Source organism: Sodiomyces alcalophilus, assembly GCF_042370955.1.
Source record: "Sodiomyces alcalophilus JCM 7366 unplaced genomic scaffold ACRALscaffold_2, whole genome shotgun sequence".
Lineage (NCBI taxonomy): Eukaryota > Fungi > Ascomycota > Sordariomycetes > Glomerellales > Plectosphaerellaceae > Sodiomyces > Sodiomyces alcalophilus.
Genome location: NW_027263533.1, coordinates 2,530,686 through 2,556,262, shown reverse-complemented (window position 1 = coordinate 2,556,262; position 25,577 = coordinate 2,530,686). Strand labels below are relative to the sequence as shown.

The 25,577-nt window shown below is 56.8% G+C and overlaps 7 protein-coding genes across 7 annotated transcripts; 3 read left to right on the top strand and 4 right to left on the bottom strand.

Moving 5' to 3' along the window:
* Positions 1 to 1,136: 1,136 nt before the first annotated feature.
* ACRALDRAFT_1068497 (uncharacterized protein) lies at positions 1,137 to 1,818 on the top strand (the record flags this gene model as incomplete). The annotated part of the gene is made up of 5 exons (XM_071017578.1): positions 1,137 to 1,170; positions 1,374 to 1,507; positions 1,564 to 1,590; positions 1,655 to 1,737; positions 1,767 to 1,818. 5 exons carry the CDS (start codon positions 1,137 to 1,139, stop codon positions 1,816 to 1,818), a joined length of 330 nt encoding a protein of 109 aa, XP_070877083.1.
* A 1,500-nt stretch (positions 1,819 to 3,318) lies between these two features.
* ACRALDRAFT_2099612 (uncharacterized protein) lies at positions 3,319 to 5,664 on the top strand (the record flags this gene model as incomplete). The annotated part of the gene is made up of 4 exons (XM_071022960.1): positions 3,319 to 3,433; positions 3,529 to 3,545; positions 3,618 to 3,728; positions 3,817 to 5,664. The coding sequence occupies 4 exons, from the start codon at positions 3,319 to 3,321 to the stop codon at positions 5,662 to 5,664; spliced, it is 2,091 nt and encodes a 696-aa protein (XP_070877082.1).
* A 1,341-nt stretch (positions 5,665 to 7,005) lies between these two features.
* ACRALDRAFT_1029235 (uncharacterized protein) lies at positions 7,006 to 10,118 on the bottom strand (the record flags this gene model as incomplete). Its single annotated transcript, XM_071014872.1, has 2 exons — positions 7,006 to 8,916; positions 9,006 to 10,118. Coding segments are annotated over 2 exons (3,024 nt in total), but the record flags the coding sequence as incomplete, so codon positions are not given.
* An 83-nt stretch (positions 10,119 to 10,201) lies between these two features.
* On the bottom strand, positions 10,202 to 12,178 carry ACRALDRAFT_1061307 (uncharacterized protein). Its single transcript, XM_071016401.1, has 3 exons — positions 11,352 to 12,178; positions 10,848 to 11,108; positions 10,202 to 10,633 (listed from the first exon to the last, which is right to left on the bottom strand). The coding sequence occupies exons 1-3, from the start codon at positions 11,978 to 11,980 to the stop codon at positions 10,471 to 10,473; spliced, it is 1,053 nt and encodes a 350-aa protein (XP_070877080.1). The 5' UTR covers positions 11,981 to 12,178; the 3' UTR covers positions 10,202 to 10,470.
* An 89-nt stretch (positions 12,179 to 12,267) lies between these two features.
* On the top strand, positions 12,268 to 13,358 carry ACRALDRAFT_207273 (uncharacterized protein; the record flags this gene model as incomplete). The annotated part of the gene is made up of 7 exons (XM_071022205.1): positions 12,268 to 12,328; positions 12,369 to 12,521; positions 12,631 to 12,664; positions 12,704 to 12,780; positions 12,815 to 13,049; positions 13,101 to 13,256; positions 13,319 to 13,358. The coding sequence occupies 7 exons, from the start codon at positions 12,268 to 12,270 to the stop codon at positions 13,356 to 13,358; spliced, it is 756 nt and encodes a 251-aa protein (XP_070877079.1).
* A 234-nt stretch (positions 13,359 to 13,592) lies between these two features.
* ACRALDRAFT_1061305 (uncharacterized protein) lies at positions 13,593 to 15,213 on the bottom strand. The gene is made up of 2 exons (XM_071016400.1): positions 14,205 to 15,213; positions 13,593 to 14,121 (listed from the first exon to the last, which is right to left on the bottom strand). Exons 1-2 carry the CDS (start codon positions 14,472 to 14,474, stop codon positions 13,894 to 13,896), a joined length of 498 nt encoding a protein of 165 aa, XP_070877078.1. The 5' UTR covers positions 14,475 to 15,213; the 3' UTR covers positions 13,593 to 13,893.
* A 696-nt stretch (positions 15,214 to 15,909) lies between these two features.
* Positions 15,910 to 25,576, bottom strand: ACRALDRAFT_2051760 (uncharacterized protein). The gene is made up of 2 exons (XM_071021625.1): positions 25,062 to 25,576; positions 15,910 to 24,990 (listed from the first exon to the last, which is right to left on the bottom strand). Exons 1-2 carry the CDS (start codon positions 25,183 to 25,185, stop codon positions 15,998 to 16,000), a joined length of 9,117 nt encoding a protein of 3,038 aa, XP_070877077.1. The 5' UTR covers positions 25,186 to 25,576; the 3' UTR covers positions 15,910 to 15,997.
* Position 25,577: the final 1 nt, after the last annotated feature.

Below are 25,577 nucleotides of genomic sequence, written 5' to 3'. Positions count from 1 at the left end.
TGACGTTATAAGACGCGCGCTTTTTCATTTGTCTTGTACATTATATATACGTGGCGACGCCACCCAGACACAGAGGATACTCATCATCCTACACAATCATTATCCTTTTGACCCTAAGTTTTGCCACGTTTATTGTATTCACTTCGTTTAAGCTACGTTGCCCTGATCAGAGCAGCGCGCACCTCCAGGAACCTCTTTTAAAGGTCTCCTTGTTATGTGTGTTGTTTTGGTTATGTGCACTTCGTGGTCTTGAGCACTCCTGTTGTCGAAGACTTGTCCGAGATCACACTGCCTGAGCCGTTCTGCACAGTGACGGCTTCGCCTTTCTTCACTACTAGCAATAGAATCGTAACGAGGTCTACGCTTATACCGGAGTTTTATTATAACCTAATATTCCCCTTAAGCCGATAATAATCTAAGGAAAAGGCCGGCTAAAAGGGGCTATTAAGATATTTAACACGGGGAAGAAGAAGGGCCACGGGAAGAATAGTACCCGGCGCCTCCTATCTAGATTCGAAATTACGGCTATAAAAGAGTCGCGTAACGCCCTACCGCCTTTAACAGCCCCTCTAGCACTAGTTTACGAGGCCGGGATATAGGCGCCTTGGCGATCTGCCCGGGTTTTTAATAGCCTGGATATAATCGAAGAGCTAACGCCCTTAGAGGAGCATAAATTACTAGTTATTTCTAACTAATTTAAGGGTTAAATAGATGCGTTAATAGAGACAATACGAAGGGATATATCTAAAGAAGAGAAGGAGTTAAGGGAATTAGAGGCAGTAACGCAGTTATTAGATATCTAAATAGATTTAATTTATATTACTCTGCGTAGCATTAGAATATTAATTAAAAGTACCTCCCCACGGTGTATATATAATTTAGGAAATTCATATAGGAATATATATAAATTATATATATACCTTAGGGGTCTTGGCGGCTTTATCATTGCCCCATAAAAAGTCACGTGTGAGGTCTCTCTATGGAAATGTGAGGTCTCCCTAGAGAGTCCCTAATTATTACGTTGTACTGTATACGTTGTACGTTATACGCTGTTTGTGCAACACTTTTTGTTCTCTTTAACCACAACGACGGCAGACGGGACCCACGACGACCAATCTCGATCGATCTCGCACACAATGACCATCAATGTCATTCTCGGGGCCCAATGGGGTACGTTTTCCTTGCCTCCCTTGCCTGGAATGCGTCCTACCTCTGCGCACGGCCGATATCGGTTGGCTCTCACGATACTGACGATAACCTCATAGGCGACGAAGGCGTGCGTCCTCGATGCGAACACAATATGGCCCGACGTCCGGACATTAACGATACTGTGTGTTCAGAAGGGAAAGCTGGTTGATATCCTGTCCCGGGAGGCGCAACTCTGTTGTCGAGCTGCCGTAAGTCCAACCAACGCACCAATTCCGCCAACGGCTTCCACGATCCCTTCGCAATCGACCATGCCAAGACGTACGACGATCTGCCCCAGAAGGCTCGCGATTACGTCGAGGTAAGCACTCGAATTGGGCTCGTATAGCGAACAATGATGGTGCTGACCTCTAGCAGTACATTGAGAAGTTTGTGGGAGTCAAGGTACGTGGGCGCATATACTGTCCAAGCCCGCAGTTGCTAACCCGCAGCTGCTAACGTCCCCCAGATCAAGTACATTGGCACCGGTCCCGACCGATTGCGCCAGATGGAGAGCACCCGATCCTTGGCTTGGATGACTCCAAGAAGAGTGTGGGTATGTACCTTGACGACCCTCTTAGTGCCTGCCTCCCGCTCGTCCCGTACGGTCCTTCAGTGCCCCTTTTCCCGTGATAGTTTGCGATGCGTCCTGTGCGTGAATACCCATTCTATCGCGGACGAATCGGCTCCTGCGCTCTGCGCTCTGGGCTTTGCTATGTATGTCCTGCGGTTGATGGAGCTCACATGATGCGACATGGTATCAGGACACACTGAGAGAACAATCAACTCCATTCTTCGATTGAGAAAGGGGTCGTCACGATTCGAAGACACCCTACACATTATGCTCCATCACGATGCGCCCTGCCGGGCTGCTCCGACAAGTACGTTAGTCCTAAGCAGGGCATCACGCCAACTGTGGTAAAACCCGGAACCTTCATCTCCATGAAAACCGTTGGAGCGGGATCACGTCACACCTGGACATGGACGGAAGCGCCACCTTTGCTGGTGTTTCTGAATCGAGAGGATTACATACTACGTCTTAATCCTCACGGCCCACTGGGAAACAGAAGGAGGTCGTAAATAGTACAATATATTACGGCCTAGGCGAAGCGACCCCTCCACTCGTTTGTCGCCGCTAGTCGTTAGTTACCTAATACGCTATAGTGTATTCGTAAACCCAAGAGAAGGGAATCCAGACCTCACAGTGCAGCAGGCTCGATAGCGCGCACAGGGAACGAGGAACGATACGTTACTGTGTACCCAGTACTTCGGAGTGCCAGGAAAGCCTAGAAGAGAAGGAACAACGTTGCACATTCGTACCTACCCAGTTGGTACTTTTGACTGGTCCTTCCACCCTCAACGTCCAGAAGCACCGGTTACTCCAGCGTACCTGCAGAATCTCATCTCTCCTTCCCTGCCGCTTCCCGCTTACGTACAAGCGTATCGAATCAGCCCATAATAGCCTTATTGATAAGGGGCCTAACCCCTTTTTATGTACAAATACAACGCACCTACACGCAGTGTAGGTACTTGTACATCCACTCCGATGCTCTTGTAACTCCACCCCTCTTTCGCGACACCGAGAGCGCATTCAGAAGAAATGTCTCTTCTTCCAAACGTCTCGTCTTCTTCTCTCTCCTACGCCTCTCTTCTATCGTTGCCTACCTACTCTGCCACCGTCGAGCTTCGCTGCTAGCCTTTTCTCCGCATTTTACTCTTTTATTTCGTTTTTATTTTATTCTATTTTTATCCTCATTATCCTTCCTTGTTCCTTCTCCGGTCCGTGGGCGCCCAATTGAAAACCAAGCCGTTGAAGACGCCAAAGCCAAGCCAAGCCCAGCCCTCGCCTCGAACCTCTCCACGCGCCCGCCGGCCCCAGCTTTTCCAACGCCCTTCTTTTTAGTGTAGCTCAAGTTCCCAGCATCCTGGTTTCGGCCTTGGACTTGTGCACACGGCCACATTTTCGGAATCTTTCCAATATTTCCCCTTTTTCGCTACTGTTATCGCCATCGTCGTCGTTACCGTTGTCAATACCCGACCGACACCTGTCCTCGCCCACCCTCCCCCGGAATATCCTCTTCTCAGCGTTTACGTGGGAGACGACGGCCCGCTGCTTCTACATCGGCACGCGACATGGCTTCAGCCCTCAGCAAGCGCCAGCAGGCGCGAAACGAAAAGGTCCTCCAGGAGCTTGTTCACAATGTTCCGGGGAACAACCTATGCGCAGATTGTCAAGCTCGTAACCCAGGTGCGTTTTCCCTCCTTTCCCCCCCTTTTTTTTTCTCTCTCCTCTCTTTCTCTCTTCCTCCCTTCGTGCTCGCTAACGTTCTCTCGTCGCATCAGGATGGGCATCATGGAGTGTATGCTTCCCACCTCGCCGACCCTACATCTCCTATCTCTCGCACCACGGCTTTAGCTGACTTGGACCTCAGCTAGGCGTCTTCCTCTGCATGCGTTGCGCTTCCATTCACCGCAAGCTGGGCACACATATTTCCAAGGTCAAATCCTTGACCATGGACGGTTGGTCCAACGAACAAGTTGAGGTCCGTCTCGCCCAAAGTGCTCCCCTCTTACAACCACCAATAATTCAGGCAGACCAGCCAGCTGACAGCAATGAAAACCGCTGCGTAGAACATGAAAAAAGTTGGCAACATCACGTCCAACAAAATATACAACTCGGAAAATAAAAAGCCCTCCATTCCCGTCGACGCTGATGAGGCCGATTCCGCCATGGAGCGCTTCATTCGATCCAAGTATGTCAACAACAAGGCGAATCATACAACCCGTCAAAAATCCGCCAACAGGGCCCTCGACGAAGGTACTCCGCCGCCCTTACCGCCCAAGACCCCGAGCAAGTTCAGCTTTCGATCCGCCTCGTCCATCCTCCCCCTCTCGTCCCGCTCCAAAAAAGAGACACGCAGCAGCAGTAGCAATGCCCCTTCCCAACCAAACAGTCCCCGAGACGCCCGCCGAAGTCCGTCCCCCGTGACAAACCGCCACCTGACCAACAAACCTTCCCGCGTCTTCGGTGCCAGTGTGCAGCGCAACACCGCAGGAGATGAGGTCGGGGCGAAGCTGGCTAGGTTGCGCGACATGGGCTTCACCGATAGCCAGAGGAACGCCGCCGTTCTCAAGGGCGTCGACGGAAACCTGGAACGCGCCATCGAGACCCTTGTGCGTCTCGGCGAGGGCGACAGGAGATCACCCGCACCACCATCCTCGACAACAGCCGCCCGCACCTTGCGCACTTCACGATCCATGAACCCCGTGATCCCCCACTCGGCGCCCCTACCCCAGCAGCCTACCTTCCCCGATCCTCGCCCGCTCACGCCCTTGACCGCCTCGAGCAATCCATTCGATTTGCTGCCGCCACAAACCGCCCAATCGACGGGGACCCTACAGAGCACAAACCCTTTTCTCAACGCGAATCCCTACGGGTCCCATTTTCAGCACCATGATATGAACCAGGCCTTTGCCAGCCTATCTCTCGCCCCGCCGCAACCTCTATTTCCCCATCACACCGGTGGCCTGCCTGCTCCTGGAACTCACCAGGGCGGCAACACGTCGCCGCATTCGCCGTACCAGCAGATGCTCACGACCCAGACCCAGAGTTATCAGACCCCGAGTTACGCCAACACGCACCTCACGCCCAGCATGACATATCCTCAACCCGTATCGCAACAACGGACAGGGACGAATCCCTTTATGGGGACTCAGACCCAGACACAGCCCCAGGCCCTGCCCGCAATACTCCAGCCGAACTTGGCCGTGAATATCACAAACGGCTCGCCGTCCGGCTTTGGAAATAACCCCTTTGCGCGCTCTCCCACCAAGGTTCAGTCCCCGGCCCTGGGGCAAATCCCTGAGCAGTCTCAGTATACCTTTGCCAGTTCCCCCCAGCCGCTCTCTCCAACGGCTGGAAACCCCTTCTTCGTACAATCCCAACCGCAACCTCAGCCTCAACAGCAACCTATGCCCGTACAACAACAACAACAACAACAATCTCACAACAATCCGTTTGCGACCGCCCAGCCCGCACCCCAGAACCAGTATTACAACCCCCAGCGCGCCGACAAGGCGTCCATCCTCTCTCTCTACAACCAGTCGCACTATGCACCCCAGCCAGACGCCACCCAAGGCCACGCCCAGTCGCAAGCCACAACCCCCGCCGCAGAAATTGACTGGTTCCAGGCCAGTGCGCCGCCCGGTCATGGGATGCCGCAGCGAAGTGCGTCCATGCCGCTCCCTGCGGCGAACAAGAACCCGTTCTACACCAACGGCACGCCAGCGTCGTCGGTGCAATCCGCATCCTTGGCCACGGCCGGGGCGTCCGCGACTGCTGATGTGGGCGCACCCGCGGCCGGGGCTCAACAAAAGCCGAATGTGAGCCGCGAGAGCATGGCGTTTGCGGACATGAACTGGGCCAACGGACGTCACAGCCCTGACGCCTTTGCCAGTTTGAGCTCCCGATATGCGTGAGAATTGAGAGAGGGGGATGATGACACTAGGGAAAGAAAGGAAAAGGTTGCATCTTGATAGGGTTGGGAGGATATGGGAAAAGCCTAACCCGGACCAAGCACATGCCGTACAACACAAAGCTTCTTGTTTATTCTCCTTGTATAAATATACTGTGAAATGGTTGTTCGGCCTGAGATGGTGTCCCTGGCGTGTCATCATCGTTTTGTTCCCTTGCGTCGGCTTCAGTTCCAGTATCACAACCGGGATGCTTCTCACTTCCCTAGGAGGGCCGACTTGGCTTTGCGTGTATCACCAAGCTGAGGTGACGGTGGTGTCTCGCAGACCGCCGAAGGAGGGTCCCTGTAAGTCGACACAAATGTCGAGCAAATATACCCACCTGCACGTGCAGTTGTGTCTAGTCACTATCTGCTCCCCGCGACCATACGATGCGGCGAGTCCCCTCTCAACCGACCACAAAGATAACGTCTGGGAGACTGGGAAATGAGGTGCTGGGCGCTGTATGCTGATTCAAACCATACCTCCTTATTATCCCGAACGGCCACCATGCCCATCAAACAAATAACCCAATTCAAAAATGAAAAGCCAATAACACCAAGGGTATCTTGTCCCGTCCATTCCATGTTATCCCAAGCCAAAAACCGCCCGATATCCGCCCCAAATAGTGAGTTTAAACACGTTGTCCTCCCATCACAGCTCGTCAGTCTCGTCGTCAGAATCGTAGATGAAGATTGAACTTCGTTTCCTCTCAGGCGCGACAGAGAAAGGCGGCATGGCTGGCGACCTCCCGAGGGCCGTTTTCTCTTCCTCCTTGATATCTTGTTTGGTCTCCGTTTTCCAGAGGACCGGCTTCCCTTCCTCCTTCACGTCTTGCTTCGTCTCCGTTTTCCAGGGAACCGCTTTCTCTTCTTCCTTTACGTCTTGCTTCGTCTCCGTTTTCCAGGGAACCGCTTTCTCTTCTTCCTTTACGTCTTGCTTCGTCTCCGTTTTCCAGGGAACCGCTTTCTCTTCTTCCTTTACGTCTTGCTTCGTCTCCGTTTTCCAGGGAACCGCTTTCTCTTCTTCCTTTACGTCTTGCTTCGTCTCCGCTTTCCAAAGGACCGCTTTATCGTCTTCCTTTACGTCTTGCTTGACCTCCGTTTTTGTGTTGTCGACAGGCGGCCCGTTGCCAGGGCCAGAGCCATGGCCCCGAGCGGCGGTTTCGGCGTGATCTCGTCCGTTCGCAGCCGGTCCTCCCCGACCAGAATCTTCTGCCTTCACCTTCCTTTCCGTCGACGCCCGGTTCGCTGCCGCCGGACTCTCCCCTCGAGCTCCGCGCAAGGCGTCCGAGCCCAAGTCCAGGGCAGCCTCGCGCTCGACCGTCTCTTGCGCAAGGAGCTTCCCCTCGCGGATGCGGTAAAAGGCCTCCAGGCAGTTCCGGCGCTGCTCCTGCGTCCAGCTCTCCACGACCAGCGCGAACTGCGTCGCCGACGCAAAGCCAAACTCGCGCGCCATGGTGCAGAATTGGCGGCGCATCACGTCCTCGGGCGGATTATACTGGTACTGGATAGTCGCGCCACCCCGCGTGGCGACGATTTCGTCAAAGAACGGCTCAGTGAACAGTACGTTGCCGCCGGCCGCGTTGCCCTCGTCGTTATTTTCGCCTCCACTGCCGCGTGCCCCGCCCTGGGCTGCCGCGGCCATCTCCGCCGCGCGTGACAGCTTCTCCTCGACTTTCGACGTGCCAATCACCTCCGAATTCTCGTGCGAGTACTCCACGCCTGCAGAGGCAAGGATGGCCTGGATGGCATCGCTTTTCGGTGACTCTTGACGACGAGTGCGATTCTGCTGCGTTTGTTCCTGGTCGCCGCTTGCTTGCTTCGTTATGAGGGCCGCTAGCTGGGACATGCCTCCGTCCTCGGCGGGCCCCGCCCCGCCGCCTTCCTGCTTGATCCACGTGAGCTCCTCGTCCTCCAGAGCCTTATCCATGTCCATGCCGACCAGCGCGACACCGGTGCCGGCTTTGGCCTCGGCAATGTTGGTCTTATTGACGATGTCCCGGATGACGAGCTGGTCCTCGCTGTACGAGAAAAGGTTGCGGAGACCGAAGATCTCGCCCTTGCGGGTCATGTCCTCCTGCACGCCCTTGAAGTAGCGACGCTCGGATGACGCCGTGTATCCGATGTTGGCTTGCTGCTGCTTGTAGATCTGTCGTGCGTAGACAATCTCCTCGATGGTGCCCGACGAGACGAGGCGGAAGACGTCAACGTCCCGCGTCTGACCGATTCGGTAGGCTCGGTCCTGCGCTTGAAGGTCGTACGCAGGGTTCCAGTGGGGGTCGACGATGACGACTTTGTTGGCGGCGGTGATGTTCAGCCCGACGCCACCGGCCTTGGTCGAGATGAGGAAGACGAACTGGGTTGGGTCCGAATTAAATTCGTCCACGGCCCTTTGTCGGTCCGGGTACGACAGCGAACCGTCCAGATAAGAGACGTTGTAGCTCGTATTGCGGAACAAGTGCTGGAGAATCCGGAGGAAGCGGACGCTGTGCGAAAAGACCAGAACCTTGTCGCCGCTGCTGTGCCAGAACCTGAGGAGCTTCTTCAAGACCTTCCATTTACCGCAGTACTCGGGATTGGCCAGGTTCATAATGGCGTCGCGATTCCTGAACAGATACGCCCAGGTGTCGGGGCAACACGTCTCCAGCGTCGCCATTTCCCGCTGCTGCTTCTCGCTGGGGTCGGCGGTGGAAGGGATGAGCAGTGTGAGATGGTTGGCCAGCTTCTGCAGCGTCATTACGCTGGGGAAAACGATGGACATCCAATGCTTGCCGTTGTCAAGCAGCTTGTCGCAACACCAGCCGCGTGCATCGCCGGAACGGCACTTGCAGGGATCCGAGAGGGTCCGGAGAAGTTCGACCTCTGGCGAATCGATGAAATTTTGGTAAGCCTCGCGCTGCGAGTCTGTCAAGGGACAAAAGACGACTCGGTCGCTCTTTTTGGGAAGTTGGTCGGCGATCAGGGTCTTCAAGCGACGCAGAAAAAAGCGCGGCAGAAGATTTGTGACGAGTTTCTTGGCTGTGATGCGAGCTATGCTCAGCTGCCGCAACGTCGCGTCGTGAGATTGACCTATCCTGAGCGGCCCGGCGATGGTTACATCCCAGTCATGCATGGTACCGAAGCGTCCTGGGTTCGTCCAGTTGAGAAGGGTCCAGAGCTCGCCGTAGTTGTTCTGGATGGCGGTGCCTGTTAGGCCAATCCGGCATAGGGCGTTAACCTACTCAAGAACAAGAAAGAAGAACAGAAGCGAACGTCAGCCATGCGCACAGAAGCCTCTCCAGTGTTCATCACGACGGTGCAACTCACCCGATCCATGGCCTTTGTGACTTCCGAGTCGGGACGCTTGATGATATGACACTCATCAGCCACGACGGCATCCCACTTGACCGTATTGATGGCGTCTTGCTGCATTTTGTAAGTATGGTAGGTCGTGATCATGATTTCCACCATCCCAGCCCTGGCCGCGCCCAGCGTATCCTCCTTCCCGGCTCCATGGTAAATGTCGACATGCCACCAGCCCCATCTTTTCAGCTCGTTCTTCCAATTCTCGATGAGCGAGCCAGGGCAAACGATCAAGATGCGGGGATACCAGCGGCCGGCATCTCTGCGCATCTTCCTCATCCGCTTCTCGTCGCGCTTGGTCCCCGACTTGCCAAAAGCCGCAGTGAGGAAGGCAGCGATCTGAACCGTCTTGCCCAGGCCCATGTCGTCGCCGAGGATTCCGCCCTCCTGGTAGACAAAAGCCCGGTGGAGGAATCTCACGCCAGTAACTTGGTACTCTCGCAGGTACTGGGCGATGGGCGCTGGTATAATGCCCGCGGAGGATTCAAGCTCAACGTCCTTGTAGGGCCGGCACGGTTTGACACCGGTGCTGTCTTCGAATTGGGGGCGTTCTTCCACGACATGACGTCCGGATCTTTCAACCTCATCCTCATCGTCGGAAAACTCGACGCCATCGTAGTCGGGCGGGAGGAGCAGACCCGCTTGGTGCAGGGTCTCGCGGTTTTTGTCGAATTCCCGTCTCCGCTCCCGCAAATAATCCGGTACGTCCGCAATGTCATAGTCATCCTCGACGCCAGCTGAGGTGGACGACTGGCCTTTTACCTTGACGTCCTTGTTGCCGGTGTGATCGCCTTTGCTACCCTTCCTCCCCTTGTCCTTGCCCTTGCCCTTGCCCTTGCCTTTGTGCTCCCGTTCTCGCTTCCCTGTTTTGCGCCGTTTCGACTTTGACGCCAACTGAAGACCGTCATCTGAATCGGCGTCCCATACCACCTTTTCTTCAAAGTCGTCGAGCTCGACTTTCCGCTTGCCAAGAGCCTCTGTGCTTGAGCAGGGCGCTGTCGCAGCGTCGGGTCCAGAGTCAGAGGCCGTTTCGTCATCAGAGATTAAAATCACATCGTCGACGTCTGTAGTCCTCATACTGGCAGGATCGCATGCTGGATGCCCATGGGATAAAAAGGTCTTTACTGTGGTTGATGATGAGGGAGAAGATGGAAAGAATGGAGGGGCACCGAACTTAATTGGTACGCGGGGGGTTACACGGAAAGACGCGTTGCTTTGACCTTGATGGACTTTGGGTCAGTGACGACATCATGTGACAGCTTAGTAATCCACCGCACAGGCCGCACCCAGAAATCATCACGTGATTCAACTCTTACAAGCAAGAATTGTTTATCCGAAAGCTTCATCAATTCATAGCTATTGTACATATTGAGAAGACGCATTAAGAGGAAAAGCAAACGCAAGGAAACCGTATTGATCATCCCCCCAATTATAGACCCCGATGCATCTCCTGATGAGATACGCTGCTATTCCTCCGAGCGCGATCATGACTGGTGTCGTCGTGCCGGATGGTTGGCTCGCCGCGATATTCGCGCATCACTGAAGGCGGGACTTGAGCAGCGTCCAAGGGGTCCCGATTCGCTGCGACATCCCTTACAAACATGAAGAACCCAATGTCAGTCGTCGGCTCGGTTCTCGTTTCTTCGCTGTATTTTTAAAGGACAAAAGACAAGGCGCATGCATAGCGACAACGTCAAACTAGACACAAAAAGCAGAGCAGCACAGCACCGAGTTCAAACGAAAATCGGCTGGCCATGAAAGACCGCGGCGCGTCGAAAGATAATGCGGTGGTGGTGTGTGGCTTACGGGCGCGAGAATGTCTTGTCTTGACCCATGGTCTTGGAATTGTCGAGGTCCGAGTCGACGCGGGGGTCCATCTTGTTTAGCATGTCCTGCTTGTGGGGACCGGCCGTGTTGGGAGCGGGACCGGGGTTGGTGGAGGCACCGTATCCAGCGGTAGTGCCGGTGGTGCCGGTGGTGCCACGGGTATGAGAGGAGCCGAGGCCGCCGGCCGTCGCGCCGCTGCTGAACTGGTTGCCGCCCATGGAAGCGCCCGGGGCAGCGCGGTTGTCACGATCCGAATCGACGCGGGGATCCATTTTGTTGGCCATGCCGCTCTGGTGGGGGCCAGCCCGAGTGTTGGAGCTGCCGTAGCCGCCGGTGGTGCCAGTGGTGCCGGCACCGTAAGTGTTCTCACTGCGAGTGGTACCGGTGCCATAACCACCAGTGGTGCTAGAGCCGTAAGTGTTCTCGCCGCGGGTAGAGCTGCCTAGACCAGTGGAGCCAGTCATGCCGCCGGGAGCGCCACGGTTGTCACGGTCCGAGTCGACGCGGGGGTCCATTTTGTTGGCCATGTCGCTCTGGTGAGGGCCAGCCCGAGTGTTGGAGCTGCCGTAGCCGCCAGTGCCGGTAGTGCCGGTAGTGCCCATGGTGCCGGTGGTACCGGTCGTACCGCTGCCGTAAGTGTTCTCGCTGCGAGTTGTGCCGGAAGCGCCATAGCCACCAGTGGTGCTAGAGCCGTAGGTGTTGCCGCTACGGGTAGAGCTGCCTAGACCGGAGGTGCCGGTGGTGCCGGTCATGCCGCCAGGAGCACCACGGTTGTCACGGTCCGAGTCAACACGGGGATCCATCTTGTTGGCCATGTCGCTCTGATGGGGACCAGCACGAGTGTTGGAGCTGCCGTATGCGCCGGTGGTGCCGGTGGTGCCAGCGGTGCCAGAGCCGCCGGGCGCGCCAGTGATACCCGTGCCGGAGGTGCCAAAGTTATCGGTGGTGGAGCCAGTGCCTAGGGTGGAGGAGCCGGCCCCGACAGGATCAGCCGTATGTCCGGTGCGGGAGTCATGGGCGCCGTGAGTGCCGTGAGAGCTGTGAGAACCGGCAGGCTCTGAGCTCTTGTCGGACGTTATCGCGTCCTTGATCTTGTGAACGAGGCCAGACATGTTGGATTTGGTTTGTGGTAGTAGAAGGTGGGAGTTACTCGAAAGAGAAAGAGGTAGGTGAGGATAATTTGTTTGATTGTTGGTATTGATGATTCGTCTTGTTGATGATGACGGTAAAGTGAAGAGAGGAACAGAAACCCAGAAGGGCGAAGGGGCCTTATATATATCAGCGGTTCCTCTACATCGTCGGTCCAAAGATGTCACCGTTGCTGCTCACAATCCAGACTTGTGTCCATGTCATGCATGTTGTTTGGAGCCGGTCCAAGCAGGGTAGCTAAACTTAGCTCATGGACGTCATAGGCTTGGGGAAAACAACGCAAACGGGATCATGGTCACCCAAGCGTGCTTGTACTTGCTTGTACGAAGTACATCATTGCGGAGGAAACAGGTACTCCTGGGCTTGTTACCGTCGGCCGGGCGATCTCTTCAGGCCCGCTGTTTAGGCCAGTGGAAGTCGTTGAGCCCAGCTTGCTCCTTGAAGCTACCTGGCTCTCTCAGCTCGGCCTTTTGTCTCTCTTTTTGTCCTTTGACTCGTGGGAATGTCTCTTTGAATTACTCGTGTTTTCGGTTTACCTTTCCACTACCTTTCGTAGCAGTACAGCCTACCCAGTTAGACTGTTCGTAACACTCTTCGTGCACCGGATTTGCAGGTCCGGTCCGTCAGCTCACCAGCAGCGCCCCGGAGTACGAAGTAACAATGCCATGCACATTCAAATTTCCCAGTGCTCGCTACTCGCAAGCTACCTGGCAATGGCCCCCCGCCTTTGCGTCATCCCGTGCTGTGGCAAGAACCCTTGGAAGTAAACAGTAAACGGTCGTGACGGTGACGTTTAGGGCTGGCTGGCCAAGGCTGGTTGAAACGTTGGGATCGACGGGCTTTCAGGGTGCAGCCCTGGGGCATCGAAACCAGGGATGCAGGGTCTGGTCCTGGTTTGCAGCGCTTCGTCTTGAGGGGACATCCGAGGCCGTTGTGGAACTCGATAGGGAGACGGACGCGTAACTCGTCTTCTTCCCCGCTTTCTGCCCTGGTTCCCTGGGTCTTTGACCGCGTACCCAAGTACACTACACTGTAGTGTAGTACGCTGAAAAAGCGAAAAGCGGGCTGGTTCCTATTGTCGAGAGACAGTCTAATGGTTGAGATTGGTCGGAGAGAAGCCGGGACGCGTATTCATGACGCATTTCATACCGCCGGCGCACCTGCCATTGCGTTGAGAGACCCACTGTGGCTAGTTTCTTTTCTGGAAAGCAGGTGTGGCGTCACCGTGGCCCGCATTACGTCATGACTTTTCTTAGAACAGGTGATTACATAATCAGTCCGAGGTCACGGACCACCCCCAGCAGCAGGTTCATTGTCGACTTTCACAAGCTTCAGATCTGAAAGTGCATACGAGTCCGTCAGCGTTAGCTGCCAATCATCTCTGATCATCTCTGTCGGAACAAGTCGAGACGCCCGATATCCCCCAAAGGCTTAATCCGCCTCAGTTACTAAGCCGAAGCTCTGCCTTACCGGTGGTTGTCGGGTCTGGACGTCCTTCAGGGAACTGCCGGACCACGAAATATCAAGAACAGACAGCGGCTTCACGGGTTTATCTCTACGCTTTACTTATAGGTTGCGATATATCTTTATTAAATTAAAAGCAGAGTGGAATCTATACATGCCGTCGAGACTAGGTGAATCCAGGTATTAAGAGGGGTATCCTTCCGCATTTGCTCCAACCATCCATTACAATGTTCATCCAGTCGTGTGTGGCCTCATCGACCCAGTCTGTTCTTTTCTTCGTCATGTACTGCAATGACAAGAAGACAAAAGAGGAAAAAGAGAAGAAAAACGCTATTCCGTACACCAAGACACAATTGACAGACACGTCACTCGCCGAGGTGATATGATCGTCCTGGGCCGGTAAATATCACGCTTAGACGCGAGAATTGTACCAGGAACGACGGCCGCGGGCAGCACCGTCGTAGGTGCGGGGGGCGGTGCGGCGGCGGGTCCAGAAGAAGCCGATGAGGGCAGAGACAAGCCAGCAGATGGCAGACAGGAAAGCAAAGGCGACGACAGCCTTCATACGGCCACACATGTCGTCGCCCGTCACGGTAACGTTGTTCCAGTTGAAGATGGAGCCGCAGCCATTACCGATGAGCTGCATCGTATTTGGTTAGCCCAGACAATCAAGTCATGATTATCTCCCCGGGCCACCCAAGAAAGGGGCAAGGGAATACTTACGTCGACAAGCAGGCCGAATGACACAAACCAGAGAATAGAGATGAACAGGTCCACTGGCCAATGGACAAAGGCGCTGGAGAAGGGGATGAGCCATAGCAGGGACAAGAGCATGGCCAGAGCGGCGACGACAATGGTATAAATGTGGCGGCCATTGTCCCAGTCCGAGGCATCGGACCGGTGGAGGTAATGGCCGATGATACCGGTAACAATGGCGGCGAAGGCGAGCTCGGCGGCCCGAAGGATGAAGCCGAGGATGCGGTCGAGGGCCATGATTTGTGAAGACTGGTGTTTCGTGCTTGGATTGTTTTGTTAGGGTGCGGCTGCTGGAGGTTTGGTGTCTGGCCTGGTTTACTTGTTCTGATGTTGGGGAACGCTACCGTCTAGGGAGAAGAAGTGGAGGAACTGGCAGCTTGCAAAGGGGCACGGGACAAAGTATTTATCGACGATCCAGGGTCAGTCAGTCGACGTCAAAACAAAGGTGGGCAGATGTCATATTGATTCACAGCGAGGGGCCCGACAGGACGGCCAAGGCTTGGAGGTCGTGACTGGATGGTGGGGCGCGTCATCCATGGCCCTATGGCTGCGTGGCAGTGGACGCGCGCCGAGACGTAGATATCAAGATGTGTGCCTGCGATGACATGACAGCCCAGGTGAAAACATCATGCCAAGCTGTCATGCCAAGCTACCATGCACACTGTATGAAGAGTGAAGGGCATGGGCTGGGTGAACTGGATGAACATCACCCTAGATCTCGTCCAGGGAGACACATCACTCAAATGAAGACGCGGAGCAGTATTGGTGGACGAAGACAATGAGATCACTTAGCCCAGGATAGGGCTTGTCGAATCATCATGCCAAGCTCCGTTGTTGCTGCGTCTCTTCTTCGTACCTGGGCGCACAAGAAAGATTATGAGCGCTATATGATGCCATATTAATGATGATCGAATATCGGACGTCGAGAGTAAGCCGGAGAGTAAGGTATCACGGACCAAAGGTTGTCAGAGGAAAGTTGTCACCGAAGAGACGGAGACTTTCGAGATATTTCCATCTTGAGATGCCGAAGGCTTGGGAGTTGATGTGGCACCTGCCACGAGGACCCCTGAAGTCAAGGCAGTGGCTGATGACGCACTAGTCTAACAAATGAGTGAATAGCCGGGCCTAATGAAGGAATCTACGAAGTACACTGGTGTAGAATGGAGGACTGTCATCCGGTGACGTCAGTGCTCCAGCAGTCGTCCACCAATGACATCGAGGTGTGACGTCAGCTGCCTCGGGCAGGAGGAGTCCGATGAAGGACCGACCCGACCTGCTTGGTAACTTTCATCGACCAATTATAGGCCTACCTTCCTGTGTACCAGTGTACCAGTGTACGTTGTAATTGTACCTACGAATACTTCGTACATACCTCGCTTTCACTCACAATCACGGTAGTGGGAGGAACTCACCGTGTAGGTGGTGATACTACTCTTGTTCAAACATCTCACCACACATGTCGTCTGCCGGTAGATTGGATGTCTCGTCAAACTCCCATTGAATTAACCTTGAAAATACATCGTCAATCTCATCCAAATCGTAAATACGTTGACATTCATTCTCGTACAGTCGTCACAGAGAAAAGAGAAGTGAAAAAGAGAAGTGAAAAAGAGAATGACAGCCATGAAGAAGCGTACAACCCTCGAGGGGGGAACAGGGAAAACGGGGGGAAAAAAATCAAAAAAAAAAAAAGGAAGGAAATAACGGAAGAAAACTCAGAACCCTGAACCCTCGCAAAAGGAACGACAACAACATCAACATCAAGCCGTAAAGAATCGCTTAAGAGCAGCCCGGAGCCCGTTGCTCTTCTCCTTCTCCATCATCTCCCTGGCTTTCCTTCTTCTCTCCTCTTCCCGCGCCTTTCGTCGCGAGTCTTCGCCCCTCCTCGTTTCCGACGTCTCTTCCGGCGACACTATCCCTACAGCCGCGGTGGCCTCTGTTTTCCTCGCCGCTCTCCGGGCCTCCCGGGCCTCCCGGGCCTCTCGCGTCTCCCGGGACTCCCGGGGCTCCTTGGGTTTTCTCGCCTCCCTGGTCGTCTCCTTGACTTCATTCGGTACAGTCTCCCTTGTTCGTTCCGGCTTGGCCCTGGCATCGGGCCGCCGACTGTGTCCGTTGCTGGAAACGTGCCGCGACCGGGTCGTGCTTGACTTCTTGACCGCGTCCCGTGGCGGCGAGGATGGCGCGGCCGCCTTAGCAGCCAGTTCTCTCTCCCGGTAGCTTCCGCCATCGCCCACGTCCGCGAGCCCCTCATCCCTGACCCCCGGCGGCGGAGGAAACGCCGGCTCGACCACGCCTTCGGCGTTCTTGATGTCGAAGAACTTTTTGCTGTTCGACGAGACCGGCGTCACCGGCGGCGATTCCTCCTTGCTGCCTGAAGCGCTGTGACGCCCCGACGACCGCAGATGCCGGTGGCTGCCTCGGTCTCGGTCTCGGTCTCGGTCTTGGTCCCGGTCCCGGTCTCGCTCTCGCTCTCTATCCCTGTCCCTGTCCCTGTGCCTCCGCCGTTCCTCGCGCTCTCTCTCCTTCTCCTTCTCTAGTCGCCGCTCCTCTTTGCGCCTTTCGTGCGCCGCCTGCTCCTCCGGCGTGCGCTCGCTGCGGTGTCGCCTGCGCGGGGAGTCGGTGGCTTCCGCAAAGCCGCTGTCCTGTCGTTTCGACGACCGTGTCGGGGTGTGTGTTCCCGAATCAGACCCAGAGCGAGCAGACCGAGAGGGGCGCTCGCGATCATACTCGCGGTCGCGCTCACGGTCACGATCACGAGTGCGATCACGATCACGATCGCGTGTACGATCGCGTGTACGATCACGGTCACGGTCACGGTCCCGATCACGGTCCCGATCACGGTCACGATCCCCGTCACGATCGCGAGTACGATCACGCTCCCGCTCGCTGTCGGTGCGGCGACGACGATGAGATGATCCGTCAGACTGGTGCGAGTGACGCCGACTTCTGCTCTCCCTGCCGTCGTCCTCGCCCCTGCTGCGGCTTGAATGGTGCGAAGAGTGATGCGAATGCCGATGTCTGCGACGCCGCTCGCCGTCTCGTGAAGATCCCGACTCCTTTCTGTCATCCCTATCGTCTGTGAATAGGTCAGCAACCGACTTTCGAAGCTCGTCTTCTTGATCCACGTTTGTCCCTTGTGCGTAAGCGATAGGCTGTCCAGGCACGAAAGACGTAACAGAATCTCCTCCGTCTCCTGCCATCATCTGGCCCCGGACATTTGGCGGTTCGCGTTCTGGCCCGGACTGCGAGACTTCACCACGTGTTGAGCGGCGTCGAGGAGGGCTCATGGCTTCGGCTGTGGCGTAGAGGACCACGGCAGCCGCAACCATTTCTTCCGCCTGGGCGATGGACCGCTTCCGCTGACGTCGGAGCGTCCTGGCCCGTTGTCTGTTGGCGGCAGACATGTCTGATACGTCAGGAAGCACGATGCCCGGCGTCGCAGCACGAATATGATGCTCCTGGCTCAGAGGGGTAGCAGGTCGCCTCAGGGATTGGAAGAATGACTCGTCCGTTTGCGTACCCTCGTCTACCATTCCGGCTCTGACCGTCGCACCGTCCCTCGACGTAACCGAGTCGTTGCCCATATCCTTGTTCTCGGCAACTCGGGCGGGATTGACCGCCGCCAAGGCCCTGTCGCGGGACTCGCCGGCGGTGACTTCGTAAACATCGACGAATTCAGATCCCTCCAGTGTGGTTTGTATCAATTTATCCGAGGAACTGCGGTGCGCAACGGACGTCGGTTCTCGAACGGAACCTTGATCGTCTCCATCGTTCGTGAACAGCTGGTGGCCAGCAGCCGCGCCAGCACCAACTGCCGCAACGATGCCGATTGCTGCGGCGCCTGCAGCCAGGATGCTTCTTTCGGAGGAATCTTCGGTCGAAGCTGTAGCAGTGTCCTCTTCAGCCGGCGGGTCGGTCCCTGAGGCCTCTGTTTCCACGACGGCGCTTTCTGTCGTCGCATCACCGCCGCTCTCGTTGGGAGTTTCCCGATTTGCAGGCAGTTGGCCAGAGGGCAGGTCGTGGGGAGTCTCCAAAGTATCCGGGGGAGCCTGTTGGCTATCGTCATCATGTCGATGATCGTCCGAGGTGAAACTGCCTGGCTGTGCCGTTGCATCGATCACTGGCGGCGACTGCTCGTCTTTGGAATCTACCGCACTCTGCTGTTCATCGCCAATCATCTCAGGCTCAACAATGACCATGTCGGGATCGCCGCCCTCCTCCTGGTTTCTGTCCTGTTGAGAGGCCCCCGAACCATCCAAATGCGTGTTCGATGCGGCATAATCGACGCCAGCTTCGTCCACGTAACTTGGAATTGGCGGGTCCGAGTCCCAATCGCCTTCAAAGAATGTAGACTTTGGTTGGGCTTGTGTAGTGTCCTCTTTGTCATCTGCGACTTGTTCTGGCGGGGCTACAAATTCCGGCGATTCGGCTGGCGATGGGTTTCGGGTCCAGGGTTCCTCGACGATTTCGGGCTCCGGCGCGATGGACACCTCGCTGACGAGTACCAGGGAATATTGGACCTGAGACTCTTCGACACGCTGCGACTCTTGTTCAGAATCAGACTGGGTGGGTTCCTTCTCGCTCACTGATTGCGATAAATTTGGTTGGGCTTCGTGTTCTTCCCCGGAGATGATGGGCGCCTTGAGAGTGTCGAGTTCATCAGTCGCGACCGGGTCTTCACCCTGGACGGCAGTGCTCACAGCCGAACGGCTGAGTCCCTCTGTAGAATCGGGTGGCATCTCCGTGGATGCAGTGTCTTTCGCTGCATCAGGGCCGCTGGTGGTGGTCACCACGACGGCTTCCTGCTGCGGGCTTGGTTCCCCAATAGACGTAGACGGCTCGGTAATGTTGTACGCCATTTCACCCGGGGTTTCGGCATCATCCTGGAAAACAGCGCGTGACTCGTCGCCGGCAGGCGTATTGTCATGGGTCGTTGGCGGTGTGTTGAGTTCCTCGACGCCGACCTCCTCAACGGATTTTTGCCTTTCCTCGTCTTCAGACGTCGGGAGGGAGCGAGGTTCCGCTTCTAGCGGACGAGCGTCATCAGAGGAGACAGAAACGCCTGGCTCTGCTACTGTCTCGGTGCTCTCGTCTGTTGCTGCCAGTGTGCCGGGAATCTCACCAGCTTCTTCCCCTTGCGTAGCGGGTTCAGCTGAATCATCATCAAGGGCTGCTCGGTCCGCATTTGGCTTGTCGGTAGGCGTGGGATCCTCAGGGGCCTCGCCTTGTGTGTCGGAATCTTGGCAGACACTTCTTGAAGAGGCCACAACCGGCTCGGCGGTTGGATCGTCCGCGACCGTGTCTGGAGACAGCACCGCTCCTTCCAGCGTCGTCAACTCTACTTCAGGTGAGACTTGATTCTCAACTTGCTCAGCTGCTGACTCCAAGTGGTGTTCGGGATGCGGTGATGAAGGAGTCTCGGGCTCTTGTTGCATAGCTACGCTTTCCGAAGCCTCTCTCGAGGTCTCGGACATGGTGGGTTCATCAGGAGTACCAAATGTTGTGTGAAGGACGTCCTCGTGAGATTCCGTGAGGTGTTGCTGTTCCGGATTTGGCAGGGATGTTCCAGACGGGTCGAGAGACTCATTCGGCGGCGAAACTGGCCGATCCCCGACGCCCCCCGGTTGCTCGGCGGCCAGATGCTCCAACTCCGTGGGATTGTCGGGCTGAGGCTGAGACTCCGGTTCAAGGGAAATGACGCGAGAGCCGATGAGCTGTTCTTCGGAAATGAGCTGTTCTTCGGAACCAATCGTACTTGTAACACCATCGGCCTCGGCAGGGGTGTCGTCAGGTTCGGTAGTCTCCTTGGCCACCTCTCCAGGCGGCGACGAAGAGGAAGACACAGTGCTCGTCGTTGCTGCAACGCGCTCGTCCGGCAAGCTCAGGAGCTCAGCCTGCGGGCTTTCGGCCTCATCAAGCGCTTCTGGCGACGCCACTGCGGTCTCCGAGATATCCTGTGACCCTGGTTCCTCTCCATCAATGAAACGTACCGGGGGCACCTCGGTCGCGGGACCATCATCGTCGCCGCTGCCGTCGTCCTTGATCTCGCCGAGCCCTGTTGCCACCTCGGATGTCGTCGGCGGCACACATGGAGCCTCTGATGCAGACGCCAATTCTGCCAGAGCCGGAGTTGGATTCACATCGCTGTCGTCTCGCACGTCCTCGCCACTCGGTTCCCAACTCGAATCCGCCAAATCTCGCGTGCCGCTGGTGGGAATAACGGGATCGGGGGATAGGAGATGGGCCTCACCTGTTCTTATTTCTACTTTCTTGACCACAGGGCTTGGGATGGCCCCCACTGTGTCTTTGCTCTCTTCCGCTTCAATGTCTCGAGTCTGTTCTGTATCAGCTGCTGGCTCGGCGTCGGGCATGCCTTCTGTTTCCTCAGTTGGTTCGACAGCCGGCATCTCTTCTGCCGCTTCCGCTGCGGCGTCTTCTGGCGGTGCATCGGGTGGTGCGTATTCTGGGGCATCTGGTGGTGCGTCTTCTGCTGGAATTTCCACTGGAGCTTCTGCTGGAGCATCCGTTTCCGCCGGGGTCTCTGTTGGTGCATCTGGCGGTGCGTCCGCTTCCGCTTCCGCAGGGACGTCTGCTGGGGCCTCCGCTTCCGCTTCCGCTGGGGCTTCCGGAGGTGCGTCTTCTACCGGTGCGTCTGCGGGGGCGTCTTCTACTGGCGCTTCTACTGGCGCTTCTACTGGACCTTCTGCTGGTGCCTCTGCTGGTGCCTCTGCAGGCGCCTCTTGCGGCTCTTCAGGTTGAGGGGAAGGGTCGCTTGCAGCAGCGGCATCACCTTCGGGCTCCGGTTCTGCCGCTGGCTCCTGGGTGCCTTCTTCCGCCGGGGTCTCGCCAACATCCTGGCTCGCATCCGCAGGAGCAGGCGGTTCATCTTGCACCTCCGCGGGAGGCTCTGTCTGCTCAACCTGTTCGGCACCGTCCGCCTTTTCAGCCTCGGTCTCCTCGATCTTCTCAGCCTCTGGCTCGCCATCTTTGGACGCGTCCGCGGTGTCGGGTTCAGGCTCAGCCTCCGCCGCCTTCGCTTCATCGGTACTTTCTGGAACAGGCTCGTCCTCGTTCTTTGCTTCATCAGCGTCAGCAGAAGCGGCCTCGGCAACCGCAGCCGCAGCGCCATCTCCAATCTCTCCACTTTCCGCTGGTGGCTCGCTGTCCTTCCCGGTCTCAGCCTCAGCGTCAGCAGAGACAGGCTCTTCTTCGAGGTTTGCTGGTTCCGCGGCGCTGGATTCGAGTTCTTGCTCGGCTTCTGCCGGTGCTGATTCAGTGCTGGCGTCCGCTGAGTCTTGAGAAGGCTGGTCTGGTTCGGGCTCATCCTTGGCTCCCCCCTCGTCCAGTGGAGGTGTAGAGTCAGCTGGTTCTTGGCCGGCACTATCAGCAGGAGAATCTCCCTCCTTCTCTGCTTCGGCGTCGACAGGCGGGGCTTCGGAATCTCCGTCTGGGATTTGAGCAGCGGGCTCTGCTGGTGGCTCCTCCCCTTTGTTCTCGTCTGGCTGGTCGGAAGGCGGAGTCGGCTCGTCCTTGGGCTCTTGGGAATTTTCTTCAACAGCCGGTTCATCGTTGGTGCCGGTCTCAGTTTCCTGGGCTGCGGGCGGCGTAGTGTCATCATCCCCGGATCCCTGAGCGTCACCAATTTCAGGGGAATCTTCCGAATTCTCGGGTTCTTCAGAAGCCCTCGACCCCTTACCGACCTCAGCCCGGACATCTGCGTCCGGTGCATTCACATCTTCCGCCTGGGCCTCGTCCACTTCTTCCTTTTCTTCAGTCTTGGACTCGGCTTCAGCACCGTCGCCGTCCTGTCTGTCGGCCTCAGTGGCCGGTTCGACAGCGGCGGGCTCGGCGACAGGTTCAGCGGCAGGTTCTTCAGCGACAGGTTCTTCAGCTGCAGGCTCGACGGCAGGCTCGGCGGCAGGTTCTTCGGCAGCGGCAGATTCAGCGGCAGGCTCGGCAGCATCAGGGGCGGGTTCGGGAGTAGCGGAATCCTCGGCCTTCGCATCAGTCGTACTTTCCTCCTGTTCCGCGCTCTGAGGTTCCGGGCTGGCCTCCGCTTCGGCGCTTGGCTGTTCGTCGGCGTCTGCAGGCGCTGGAGCAGGCGTTTCTTCCGGGGTCCCATCATCAACAGCTGCCGGTGCTGCGTTATCAGATCTTGGGAATTGTTGGAAGTTCAACTCCTTCCCGTCGCTTGGTAAGAGGATGACGTCTGCGTCTTCAGGCGAGTCTGCGTCCCCTCCACTTTCCTGCGCGTCGCCCGAGCCATCCTCGACATTGGCGGCGTTGGCAGCCTCGTCCTTTTGGTCCTCATTCGAACCATCGGCAGGCTGAGGAGCTTCGTCGTTGTTTGGGGTTTCATCATCAGGTTCCTTTGCTGGGTCTGAGGCCGGCTGATCCTCTCCCTTTGCCTCGCTATCTTGCGGAACTTCATCGCCTCCCGGTTGGACCGCGTCGTCTTGCCCTTCGGTTGCTGGTACCTCGTCAGGCGTAGACTCAGGGGTGGCTTCATCAACAGCCGGTTCTTCCTGGTTGGGGGCCTCTTCAGCATTGTCTGCCTCAGGTTTCTCCGGCGACGCGTCGACTTCGGCTTCGGCGTCGTTCTTGGGGTCTTCAGCCGCAGCATCGTCGGCGGTGGGTTTCTCGGCTTCCGCTTCCGCTTGGGCAGCCGCTGAAGGCTCCGGTGCGGACTCTGGAGTATTCTCGACGTTTGAAGGTTCGGAAGCTTCAGCCGGGGCTTCTGACGCTGCATCTGGGCCGTCATTCGGACCATCGGCTGCTGCATCACCGCCGTCCTGCTCTTGCTTGCCATCGGGCTCAATGGATGTCTCCGGTGTAGAATCTTGCGGGGGCGCACTTTCATCGGTAGGGGCACTGTCACCTTCAGCTAGTGCGCCATCCGTGGCGTCATTGGCAGCTTTTTCGTCAGCGCCGTCTGATGTTGTTTCTTCTGGCGGTGCCTCATCAGATGCGGGCTCCGGGACATTCTCAGCGGAAGTTTCGTCTTTGGTATCGTTGTTCTCCTCGGCTTGGGCATTTTCTGTCTCTTCGCCCGGTGGTGCTGATTCAGATGCGGCAGCGGCAGCAGGTTCCGTGTCGTTTTCGGCACTGCCGGAGTCGGGGGTGTCGTCGGCCTTGGCACCATCATCGCCCTTATCATCAGCTGCGGTAGCATCCGGAGCTTTCTCCTCGCCATCGGTCGAGTCTTCGGCGGATGGTGCTGATTCAGAAGGAGGTTCGGGAGCGGCTTCGGGGTTTGCCGCATCTGGATCCGATTTATCGGCCTGTGCTTCATCCGGCGTCTCGTTGTCTTTTCCGCCGTCATCGGGTGAGTCTGTCGTGTCCGGCGCCTCGCCTTCAGGCGTAGCATCCGGGGCCACGGCCGGTTCGGATGTAGGTCCTGCGTCATCTTGGGGAGGGGCAGATTCGGCTTCGCCAGTTGGCGCGTCTTCTTTCGGGGTTTCGCTAGCTGGATCTTCTACTGTAGGTTCTTCATCCGCCTGAGCTGGTGGTGCAGATGCTTCATCGCCCTCACCGACATTCGCGTCAGGCTGGTCGGCTGCTGCTTCAGGAACTGTGTCGTCATCCTTGGATGTATCGGCGGTAGGTTGCGTGTCCTCCTGTGCATCCCCCTCAGTCGGCTCGTCTTTGGGAACAGACTCCTCACCAGTTTCGGCCACCGCCGGCGCTTCTTCGTTGGTTCCATCCACGCCTTCGTCAGGCTTGTCAGCTGGTGTCGGAGACACGTCCTCCGTGGCGCCTTCGGCACTGGGCTCATCCGCCGTGGGAGCCGATGCGTCGCCGGCATCAGCAGTGGCATCGCCGGAGTCATTTTCTGCAGGGGCGTCTGATTGAGGAGCACCGTCGGCCGGAGCTTCCGCTGAAGGCGGACTAGCATCGTCTTGTCCTGGATTGCTTACGGGGTCGGCATCGGCATCGGGGGCCGGGACAGCAGAACGCGAAGCCTCGGCAGCTGGCTCCGGTTCGATGTTGTCATTCTTCGCTTGCTTTCCCTTTTTCTTCTTCTTGTCCTTTTTCTCCTTTTTCTCCTTGGCTTTCTGGGCCTTGGACTTGGGTCCTGAGGGCGCTTCTTGCTTCGCAGGCTCCTGGCTTTCGTCGACTTTTTCGGTGGGAGGAGGTTCAGGTTCCGGGTCGTCCTTTACTTCGGGAGGAGGTTCAGGTTCCGGGTCGTCCTTTACTTCGGGAGGAGGTTCAGGTTCCGGGTCGTCCTTTACTTCGGGAGGAGGCTCAGGCTCAGGGTCGACGTCCTTTACTTCAGGAGGAGCCTCGGGCTCAGGGTCGGCGTCCTTTGCTTCGGGAGGAGCCTCGGGCTCAGGGTCGGCGTCCTTTGCTTCGGGAGGAGCCTCGGGCTCGGGGTCGGCGTCCTTTGCTTCGGGAGGAGCCTCGGGCTCGGGGTCGGCGTCCTTTACTTCAGAAGGAGCCTCGGGCTCCGGGTTGGCGTCCATTTCTTGGGGAGGAGGTTCAGGCGTCGGTTCGGGTTCAGGCTGTTTGGACTTGCCCTTTCCCTTCTTCTTGTCCTTCTTTTTCTTGCCCTTGGGCGCCGCCGACTCTTCCTCAGCTGCGGCCGTCTCTACAGGGGGGTCAGCGGGTGGTGGTGGCGGTGGTGGTGGAGCAGCGGCCTCTGGTTGTTGTTGTTGTTGTTGTTGTTGTTGCTGTTTCCCCTTCTTGCCCTTCTTCTTGCTCTTCTTTCCGGTGGTAACCGGCGGTGGCGGTGCGTCTTGGGCGGGCTCGTCTCCTACACTCTAACCGTTAGACATCACTGCGTTGGCAGGGCCAGGGCTTGATATCGCGGATGCCTGAACTTACCTTTCGTCCCAGCATCTTCCTCTGTGTCAGAGGGGATGGAGAACTTAATGTCGGAGAAGTCGGCAGTCTGGACTTCGAGATTGGCCCGGTGAGGGCAGACCTCGACCTCCTCTTGCCAGTCCATCCTCTCCTGTTGTCGCCCCTTGGGCGGGTGTCGTGGGCAGCAACGTGTAACCTACAGGTTGGAGGGCACCTCCAGTTGCTCAGGCCATGCAGGTGCTCCCAGTTGGAGGGCTGCTCGAAGGTAATTTTCTTCTTCTTTCTTCTTTCTTTTTTTGGGCTACAGGAGGGTGAAGGCCCAAAGAGCCCAAGCAGAGAATAGGAGGGCTAGAGCCGTTGAATGGGTCGTGGACACAGAACAGACGCGGGGCTATTTTCGGAAAATCAAACGCAGATCAAGTATTAGAAAGAAGATGCACCGTTCTGTCTGCACCAAGAGCGAAGTCCGTATGTGTAAGTGTAAGTTGAGTGGTCGAGAGAGAAGAAGTGGAATGGCTGATTCGACAAACGTGTAGG

What these genes read in the sequence shown, in the direction of transcription:
- ACRALDRAFT_1061307 (XM_071016401.1), bottom strand. Translation starts at nt 11,980, where the DNA reads ATGTCTGGCCTCGTTCACAAGATCAAGGACGCGATAACGTCCGACAAG. An exon ending in GTCGACTCGGACCGTGACAA is followed by an intron (nt 11,109 to 11,351) that starts CCGTGGCGCTCC and finishes GGATCGTGACAA; the next exon opens with CCGCGCTGCCCCGGGCGCTT. An exon ending in GACAAGACATTCTCGCGCCC is followed by an intron (nt 10,634 to 10,847) that starts GTAAGCCACACA and finishes CATGTTTGTAAG; the next exon opens with GGATGTCGCAGCGAATCGGG.
- ACRALDRAFT_1061305 (XM_071016400.1), bottom strand. Translation starts at nt 14,474, where the DNA reads ATGGCCCTCGACCGCATCCTCGGCTTCATCCTTCGGGCCGCCGAGCTC. An exon ending in CATTCGGCCTGCTTGTCGAC is followed by an intron (nt 14,122 to 14,204) that starts GTAAGTATTCCC and finishes AATACGATGCAG; the next exon opens with CTCATCGGTAATGGCTGCGG.
- ACRALDRAFT_2051760 (XM_071021625.1), bottom strand. Translation starts at nt 25,185, where the DNA reads ATGGACTGGCAAGAGGAGGTCGAGGTCTGCCCTCACCGGGCCAATCTC. An exon ending in GGAAGATGCTGGGACGAAAG is followed by an intron (nt 24,991 to 25,061) that starts GTAAGTTCAGGC and finishes GTTAGAGTGTAG; the next exon opens with GAGACGAGCCCGCCCAAGAC.